Genomic DNA, 10931 nt, shown 5'->3' on the forward strand with positions numbered 1-10931 from the left:
CTAGATCGAAACACAGTCCACATACTCTAAGGAAACGCGTAAAACTCGAGTTAAATTCCGGAAAAAATAATGGTAGTGAATGGTGATTGGTGGGGGGGGGGTGAGTAAGTGTATGTATGCATATCCCCTCAGAGAGAGAGAGCAGAAAAAATAATAAATTAGAAAAAAAAGAAAGCTCAAATACCAGAACACGTAATAACAGCCCCATATATATCCCCATCGAAAAAAAAACAAAAACAAAAAAAAAATGAAATTAAAAAAAAAGTTAATGGTAGTGAATGGTGGGGGGGTGTGTGTGTGTGCGCGGGAGCCCGTGCGTCCAGCAGGGTCGGCCCCGTAGCCATTAACCGGAGACAAGGCGCCATGTTGGTCGTGGGCGCGCCCGGGATTATCTCCTAATTTTTGCCACATGTACGGTTCTCGGCGGGCGTGGGGTGTTCCTCGAGGTGGATTCGGTGGAGGGGAAGGTCCGGTGGATGCGGTGGAGGGCCAGTGAGAGGGAGGAGAAGGAGCCGAGGGCGTGATATCGGGTCGAGAAGCGGGTTTTGGTGGTCCGAGGGGGCGCGGTGGTCGAGGGAAGAGTTTATACGTTGGTGTTTGTTGTGAAATAGAATCGATATGGTTGTTGGTACGAATTCAGTCCTTGAGCGATTGACCCCCTAGTTGTGACACCCGCGTGAGTGGACCCCAGGCGTGTGGGGTGTCTAAGCACAGCTCGTGAGGAAAGGAGAGCCGTGGTGAGCGAAATAGAGGCGAGAAGTGGCCGCCGCGAGAGAAAAAAGGCGGCGAGAGAGAGAGATGCAGAGTGTGAGGAAAGAGAGACAAACAAACACCCAATTGCAAGGACAAAGACAGCGGCAGTGGACTTAATATTGTTTTTTGTTACGAACGTGTCGCCGAATGGTTCCGGAAGTGGAAGTGTTTTTCGAATTACATTTTTTTTTCACTTTTTTCGCTCCGTGAACTCTCTCTTATGTGTAAGGGTAATGACATTAGTGACATTATGGTGATATGATTTTTTTCAAAATCCGGAAAGCAACGCTAAAGGAGAAAAGAAGATAAAATGTGATAGCGCGCCGGTCCCATTCCACGCCATTACGAAGTCTGTCATGATACTGTTAATGAGTTTGTTGTGTGTACAGGGTTTTCACCGGGCGTTTTGTATCGGAAAGTGAAATATATACACATCCATAGAAATAAAAAAATGCAGAGGACGACATGGACGCGTGTGCAAGGACGGAAGGAAAGTGGATGGAAGAGGAAGAGGAGAGAAAGAGAGAGAGGGAGAAGCCCCGAGTTTTGTCTTGAAAAGTGATTTCGGGTGACGCTTGCAGGAGGGGAGGAGGGGGGAGAGGGACGAGGGGAGGGAGGAGGAGGAGGTAGAGGGAGAGGGAGAGGGGGTAGGAAGAGGAGGGGGAAGGGGGGGTTCTCCCGGTGTTGCTCACGGGGAGGTCAAAACATTTCCGCTTCCTCTTCGGTTTTGATATTTCGGCCTATGTGTATCTCCTCTTTCTCTTCCTTTTTTCCCCCCTTTCTTTCTCTCGCTCTTCCGTGCCGGGGACGTCGGCCTCTCGCGGAAGAAAGGAAGAAGAATAACCGCCGAAAACGAAGAAGTAGAAAGAAAGAAAGAAGCCTAGTGATAAGGCAGAGGAGAGGGCAAAGGAGAGCGAAAGAAAAAGAAAAGCGGTGTTAGCCAGGAATAGGTAAATAGGTGTCGGCGAGTGGCTGTGGTGGGGAGGGAGGAGGGGGAGAGAGAGAGAGAGAGAGAGAGAGGAGAGAGAGAAGAGTAGGGGGGGGAGGAGGAAGGGAGGGGTAGGTAGGTGGTAGAATGAGAGAGGGGATAGGGGGGGGAAGGAAGGGAAGGTGGAGAGGAGGGATGGGGGGGACTAGTTAGGGGAGGGAGGAGTAGGTAGGAGGTGGGGGAGAGGGGAGGAGGGAGGAGCGGGAGGAGGAGGAGGAGGAGGAGGAGGAGGGGGGTTTAGATGCTCTGGTCAGTCAACCTCGCGCGCCTCAGCCCTCACTCACGCCGGGGAAGACGCTTGGTCCCTTTTAACACATGTCTTTTTCCTCCCGTGTGTTTAACAGTGTGTGCTCTGCGTTCTGTATTGTGGTGGAGCCGGAGTGCTTTTGGTGTCCCGCGTGGGGAAAGGGGAAGTGGAAGTGGGGAATATGCCGGGAAATGGGGAGAAAAGGAGATAAAGCGAGTGATTTTCTGTGATATATATTTTCCCAAACGGAAGAAAGAAAGAGGACGTGAATACAGCGAGTGCGGATTTTCGGTTCGGCGTTTTTGTGTGTTGCGCCGCGGATCTTTTTCGATTTTTATGCTGTTTTCGAAAAGATTTTTTTGCATTTTTGTTTGTGTTTTTCGAAGAGTCTCACGACGCGAGTGCATGTTCTGATAAATTATCATTTTTTTGTGGCATGTTCCAAAGTTTTAATTCGCTGGTGATGTTCCACCATTTTGGAAGAATTTTCATTTTTTTTTTTCCGAAAAGAGAATTGAGGAGTGCGGAAATAAAAGAAACAAATAGAGAGAGAAAATACATACAAGGCAAGAAGACTACACCGGGAGTCTTTTTTTTTCTATTTCTTTTCTTTGGTGTGTGTGTGACTGAGAGAAAGTTGGAAGGTTGTAGTGTTGGAATCAGATTGGTACAAGGGTTGAGGGGGGAAGGGGAAGGGGGAAGGGAGGGGGTGAGTGAGTGAGTGAGGCCATGACCTGCTCTATGGTAATACTTGAAGTAAGAAAAGATCCTCTATATTCCTTTTTTTTTGTATATTTGTTTGATTTTTTTTTTTGTAGAGAGGCTGGGTGGGTAAAGTGTTTGTTTGATGCTTGTATGGGAAGTGATTGGTTGAGCTATTTTCTTTGTAATATTTATTTTTTATTGCTCTTGTTCTCCTGGGGGGAAAGTTTGCATTCATGAGAAGCTTTAAGAGCTGGTTGTATGACTTTCGTAGTTTCTTTTCTGCAAGTTCATTGCCTGAAGCATTTTTCCAAGCTCTCTGCCTGGAGTATAACATATGGGTGTTTTGCATTTAGTGCATCCTTGCATTTTGAAAGTTTCCAGGTATAGAATTGTGCTTCAGTGCAATATCCTCCTTGCTGATTCATTTATGCAATGCTTAACTCCTGAAAACCATGTAGGAAGAGTCCTATAGGGATGTGTTGACTGTTGCAACAGTATTTAAATATGGGAAGTCCTTCTATGTTAGAAATGAGTCATTAGGGTATTGCAATATGGTGTGCATGCAATCCAGCTGTTGCTTGTGTTGAAGCTAGTGGTGTGAAGCATTGTGATGATTATTCTGTATTTAATTTGTTTGTACGGGTTTCCAAAGACATGCAAGCATTTGCAGAGTGTCAGTCAATGTTTACTAGATAGGAGCTTGGGTTGCATTAAATTGATTGTGCAATGAAATAAGAAACAAGGATATTTTTTATATATTTACAGAGGATATTCTAGCAAGAGCTAAGTTTTGTTCCTGTTGTTTGTATTGGAATAAGTGTTTAGATTGTCATCTTGTTAAGACTCGAGAATTTTAGATTTTAGATTTATAAATACTATTTTTCTCTCTATCACCCATTAATGACAAAGGAATTACTCATGGACTTAAATTTTAAAATGTTTCTTTATCATAATTGATTTTTGCAGATATTAGGTGTGCAATAATTAAATTTAATCAGCTTTATGTAGATTCATAATTTGTTTAGTAACGAGGATGGACCATTTTAGGATTGTCGGAAATTTGTATATTTCGTTTGATAGTTTTGTAGGACTTTATTGGAAACTGAACACAACATGCTAAGAGATAGGATATATGTTCAAAGTAAGCAATAGACCATAAGCAGTTTTGTTTTTAGATACTGCACATTTTCATTTTATTTCTGATACAATACCAATTCAGAATGGTACATATTGTCTTGTTATATGAAAATAATAGGTAATAGTGAATTTGTAGAATTCATTATGTGCAGTAATGCTCACAATGTAATTGCAACATCTGATATTACAATAAATTACACTTTCGTGAGTAAAGAACCTATGAAATATGTTTAGTCTTGGTGACATGTTTCTTGTTAAAAGTTTTTTTTATGTATAACAGATATTCTAGCATATATATTGGGTCTTCTCGTGTTAATGTGTTAATAGGTTTATTATTCCTCATGGTAAGGAAATAAAACCTGTTACAAGTTATCTATTCTCAGATGAATATTGCATTTCATTGTGTATGAATGCAAACAGGTTTAGGATGAGATACTTTGTTTGACTTGCTAGTAGGAATTGTTTGCTTGGATTCCGAAGAACTATTGCAATAGTTATGTGGTTAAGTATTTTTGTTCTTTTAGTCTTGTTCTAAACCTTGTGATTGGTGAAAGGGTCAATGACGGTCCATGCACACCTTGTATCCTTCTCTCTCTCAATTTTTCTTTCTCTTTTTATTTGGTTATTGCTTTTGGGAATTTTAACAAATGGGATTCAGATTGACAGGAGTAGGAGTTATGCAGAATGTAACATGCTTAACTAGAGCTTAGAAATAAGAAATTCAGCGCTGTATGTTGTCCCATGCAAAAGTGATTTGTTTTGCATTGTTAGAGAGTTCGGACATGTGAAATGACCTTGAGTGAATAGTCTCCTACTGTGATCAGTTAACTTACCAGACTATTCTGCCGCTATCACAACTGTGAGATAAATGTGTTGGAAAAAATCTGTTTACGGTTTGGAGAAGCAGAAAATTTACTTGTATGTGTTTACAGCTTCCGAGAAGATTGAAGGAAATTCTTAATATCTGATTTCTCTTTTTGGCTTCATCAGGAATGAGAACTTGAATTGTGTAGTGCAAAACTCAAGTTGTCAACTATGGATCTCAGTGTCAGGTGAGGAATCTTGATTGTTTTCTTATTTCTATGTATTGCATTTAAATGTATACTTGTCAAGTACATGTTTTACCATCTGTCTTTACAAAGACAGTATTAAGTATTACTGTAGTTTGTGTAGATCAGGGAAACAATGAACTACTGGGTAATAGCTCCCCCCCCCTCCTTTTATCTTTCTACAGTAACTTCATTTTAAATATTTGCTTTTCTCTCTCGTACATTATCTTCATCTCTCCTCATATTGGTTCACTGGTACAATGCATTGCTTTTTTCAACCAACTCGTCTTCCTCTCACTACATTTGCATCTGCATTTCTCATCTCTTGGCTCGTGTGTTTCATTGCTTTTTCACTTTTTGTTCTCTCTTCTCCCTCACATCATTATTCCATTTCCTCTGTACTCTTTCCCCCCCCTGATTTGCTGCTGCATTCTTCAGTCTCCTTTTTCTCTGTTCTGCTGCCTCTTTCTTCCTCTCCACTTGTCTTTACCCTTCCTTGGTTTGTCTTCCTCTTTATTTCTTTCCACCTATTCCTTATCTCTTCTCTATCCTCTCCCCTGCTTCCTCATTCACACTGCTCTTTACTTTCCTTGTCTTTTTTCCTCTTCCTCTCTACTTCTCATTTCCCTCTCCAGCTTCCTCTTCCTCTTCCTCCTCATTTGTCATTCCCTGTCTCTTCTTACTATTCCTCATTACTCCTCTTTCCCCCTGCCTGTCTTTATCTTCCTATTCAACTCCTCCTTCCCTTACTCTTCTCCCTCTTCCTCTTTACTCCTCTTCTGCCTTCTCCGTTTCCTCTTTTTTCAACATTTTATTTCTTTCCACCTATTCCTTATCTCTTAATCTTCCCTCCTACTCATGGGGTTCCCTACTCTTTACTTTCCTTCTTCCTCTTCCTCTCTACTCTCATTCCCTCCAGCTTCCCTCCCTTCCCTCATTTGTCATTCCCTACTCTTCTTACTAGTTCTCATTACCCTCTTTCCCCTGCCTGTCTTTATCTTCCTATTCAACTCCTCCTTCCCTTACTCTTCTCCCTCTTCCTCTTTACTCCTCTTCTGCCTTCTCCGTTTCCTCTTTTTCAACATTCTTCTTCCCCCCTACTCATTCCCCTACTCTTCCCCTCCCTCCTCTCATTCCCTTACTCTTCCCCTCCCTCCTCTCATTCCCTTACTCTTCCCCTCCCTTCTCTCATTCCCCTACTCTTCCCCTCCCTTCTCTCATTCCCCTACTCTTCCCCTCCCTCCTCTCATCGCCCTGCTCTTCCCCGTCCTTCCGCTCATTCCCGCCCTACCCTTCCCCTCCCTTTTCTCATTCCCTACTCTCCCCCTCCCTTTTCTTTTTCCCCCACTCGTCCCCTCCCTTTTCTCATTCCCCTACTCTTCCCCTCCCCTTTCTCATTCCCCTACTCTTCCCCTCCCTTTTCTCATTCCCCTACTCTTCCCCTCCCTTTTCTCATTCCCCTACTCTTCCCCTCCCTTTTCTCATTCCCCTACTCTTCCCCTCCCTTTTCTCATTCCCCTACTCTTCCCCTCCCTTTTCTCATTCCCCTACTCTTCCCCTCCCGTTTCTCATTCCCTACATCTTCCCCTCCCTTTTCATTCCCCTACTCTTCCTCCCTTTTCTCATTCTACTCTTCCCCTCCTTTTTCTCATTCCCCTACTCTCCCCATCCCTTTTCTCAATCCGACTCTTCCTCTCTCATTCCCCTACTCTCTCCCTCCCTCCTCACATCCTCTCCCCTACTCTTCTGCATCCTTCCCCCGCCCTTTTCTCTTTGCCCCTACTCTTCCCCTCCCTTGGCTCAATCCCCTACCTTTCCCGGGTCTCATTCCCCTACTCTTCCCCTCCCTTTTCTCATTCCCCTACTCTTCCCCTCCCTTTTCTCATTCCCCTACTCTTCCCCTCCCTTTTCTCATTCCCCTACTCTTCCCCTCCCTTTTCTCATTCCCCTACTCTTCCCCTCCCTTTTCTCATTCCATAATATGCCTCTTCCTCCGCTCATTCCCTAATCACCTGATCTTTCAAATTCCTACTTCCTTTTCCTGGGGGGGCCCGTGTGGTGTGGGCGGGAGTTGGGGGCAGTGGGGGGGGGGGGGGGGGGGGGGGCTTCATTTACCAAATGGCTAGCCAATAGGCCATGTGATAGTGGCTTGACCTACCTAAGCCTCTTGTTTTGTCTCCATTCTTACCATGCAAGATCTACTTATAGCTTTTGCTCTTTCTAGCTGTTATAATGTTGAATGGAGTGTATTGTAGATGATGGAAATGAATTGCATGTTATGAAGTGTCCTGGTATGTCTAGGGAGAAGCTTAGAAAACATTAGTAGCAGAAGTAAAGAAAATGCTCATGGGGTCAAAAGGTTTGTTTGTAGTTTATTCTTCAATATTAATGTTCATTGTGTTGGTGTTTTGTAATTGTAGTAGATTTAGTAGTATAGTTGGTCATTCGTTGTAGTGGTTACTATATTTATTGATGATATTCTTGATGATCTCAGTACTGAAGAGTGAGTATTGTATATTGATGAATGGCCCATGTGAACTTGAAGCAGGAATAATATATATATATATATATATATATATATATATATATATATATATATATATATATATGTATGTGTGTGTGTGTGTGTGTGTGTGTGTATATCATATATATATATATATATACATATATATATACACATACATACATACATACATATACATACATGTAATTACATGCATGTACATACATATACATATACATATATATATATATATATATATATATATATATATATATATATATATATATATATATTATATATATATATATATATACATATAATATACATATTATAGATAATATATATATTATATTATATATATATATATATATGTAATTTATAGATATATGTATGTATATTTATAGATATATGTATGTATATTTATATATTATATGTATGTATGTAATGTATGTATGTATATATAATCATTGTATGTATGTATATATATGTATGTATGTATATATATGTATGTATATATATATATGTATGTATATATATATATATATGTATGTATGTATATATGTAAGTATGTATGTATATATGTAAGTATGTATATATATATATGTGTATATATATATATGTATGTGTATATATATATATATGTGTATATTGTAATATATTATTTATATATATATATTATATATATATGTTATATATATATAATGTGTGATATATGTATCATGTATTGTATATGTATATGTGTGTTATTATGTATGTATATATGTGTATATATGGGTGTTTATATGTATTGTATATATATGTGATCGTTTGTATATTATATGTATTTATATATGGTGTATGTTATATGTATATGTGTATATATACGTATATGTGTATATATACGTATATGTGTATATATACGTATATGTGTATATATACGGTAATGTGTATATATACGTATATGTATATATATACGTATATGTGTATATATACGGTAATGTGTATATATACGTATATGTGTATAGATACGTATATGTATATATATACGTATTACTGTATTTGTATATATATACGTATATGTTAATATATATTTGTATATGAAATATATCTATTGTATTATATCTATGTATATTTAGATATATTTGTATAATGTTTATATACTAGGTATATATATATAATGGATATGAATGTATATAGGTATATGTATGTTGGTGTTTATGTAATATATTGTATTTTGAATGTATATATTGTATATTGTTATATATGTAATTTTATATATATTGTATGTATATATGTTATATGTTTATATCTGGTATATGTATTTATCTGTATGCTGTATATTTAGTATATTGGCTATATGTAATTATATATGTATATGTTAGGTATATATGTATATAGTATATATATGTATATGGTATTTATATATGTATATGTATATAATATGTATATGAATATATGTATGGAGTATATTATGTATATGTATATATATATTTGTATATGTATATATGTAGTATTTGTTATATATATGTGTTTTATATTTTTGATATGTATATTTAGTAGATATGTATATATTATGTATATATAGTGGTATATGTGAAAATTTATGTATATATATATATATGTATATGTATATATTTATGGTGTATATGTATTATATGTATATATATATGTATATATGTATTTTTATGTATATGGTATTTGTATATATGTATGTATATATTTGTATGTATATTGTATATGTATATTATATGTATATGTTATATATGTCATAAGTCATGTATATATATGTATATGTATTTATATATTCGTATATGATATTATATATGATATATGGTATATATATGTATATGTAATATATTATGTATATGTATATTTTATGGTATATGTATAATTATATGCTATATGTATATATATGTATATATGTATTTTATGTATTATGTATATGTATGTATATGTGTGATTATAGATGTATTTGTATTATATTATATGTATATCATTATTGTATGTATTTAATATAGTATTGTATATGTATGTATATGTATATATATGTAATTGTATATATATGTATTGTATAGTTTTGTATATATATATTGATGTTACTGTATATATATGTATGTATATTGTCTTTATATGTATGGATATGGTATTATTATGTAATGTATATGTATATATATGTATGTATTTTGTATATTTATATATGTATGTATTTGTATTTTATGTAATATTTATGTTTGTATATAGTTATGTTTATATATGTTTGTTGATATGTAATATATATGTATATGTATGTATTTGTATATGTACCCGAGTATATGTATATGTCCCACGTCCAATCAAGTATATGTATGTATATTGTATATGTATGTATATATATATGTTATATGGTTAGATGTATTATATGTATATTATAGATATGTATATGTGTATTAATGTATATATATGTATTGTATATATATATATATGGATATATTTGTATATGTATATATATATGTATATGTATATATATATGTAGTATATATATATAAGATATAAGTTATCTATGTATATGTATATATATTTGTATATGTATATATTATATGTATTGTATATTTATAATAGGTATATGTATTTATATTGTAGCTGTATATATATATGCATTATGTATATCTATGTATGCTCTGTATATATATTGTATGCATATATTTGTGATATATATATGCAATAAGTATATATAAGTTATGCACTGTATTTATATATGTTTGCAATGTATATTATATATATGTATAGTATATATATATGTATGCACTATGTATATATTAAAATAGTATATTATGTATATATGTATTGCACCTATTTATAGTATATGTATAAGTATTATGTTTTATATATATTACATAGGTATATATGTATGATATATGTATATATCTGTATAGTGTATGTATATATACTATATATAGGTATATACTGTATGTATATATATATTTGCTATATATTGTATGTATTATGTATAATATGTATATATTTTGTATAATTATATGTATAATTTACTGATAGATGTATATATATATCGTATATATATCTATGTATATTGGATATATGTATTATATATATGTATATTGTATATAATGTCAATATATATGTATAAGTTATAGTATGATATATATGTATATATGTATGTTATATATCTAAGAATGAATATATGTATGTATATTATGTACATTATGGATTAATGGTATATGCATATATGAATGTTATATATGGTATGCATATATATGTCTATGTTATGAATATGTATATATATATATATATATATATGTATAGAATATATATACACATGTATATATATGTATGTAATATATATGAATATAGTTTGCAAATGATATATATGTATGATCTATGTATATATATTGCATATATATATAAGTATATTATTGAATAAATATATATATTGTATATATATTCATATATATACACACACACACACACACACACACACACACACACACACACACACACACACACACACACACACACACACACACACACACACACACACACACACACACACACACACACACACACACACACACA

General features: G+C 35.0%; 1 protein-coding gene across 50 annotated transcripts in view; it reads left to right on the top strand.

The window, feature by feature from the left end:
* The first annotated feature begins 298 nt into the window (after nucleotides 1–298).
* Nucleotides 299–10931, top strand: part of simj (transcriptional repressor p66-beta simjang) — a 47933-nt gene continuing 37300 nt past the window's right edge. For 17 of the 50 annotated variants that reach the window (XM_043033376.2, XM_043033385.2, XM_043033384.2 and 14 more), the window contains exons 1-2: nucleotides 313–411; nucleotides 4821–4882. In XM_043033376.2, the coding sequence (XP_042889310.1) occupies nucleotides 4866–4882 (17 nt within the window). In that variant the 5' untranslated portion in view covers nucleotides 313–411; nucleotides 4821–4865. Of the gene's footprint in view, nucleotides 447–1990; nucleotides 2085–4820; nucleotides 4883–10931 lie in introns of those variants that run through there. The other 33 variants (XM_043033377.2, XM_086554044.1, XM_086554049.1 and 30 more) reach the window with 9 other exon arrangements.

This window comes from Penaeus japonicus, unplaced genomic scaffold (assembly GCF_977035675.1).
Source record: "Penaeus japonicus unplaced genomic scaffold, GWHDUDI00000001_assembly GWHDUDI00000029, whole genome shotgun sequence".
Classification (NCBI taxonomy): Eukaryota; Metazoa; Arthropoda; class Malacostraca; order Decapoda; family Penaeidae; genus Penaeus; species Penaeus japonicus.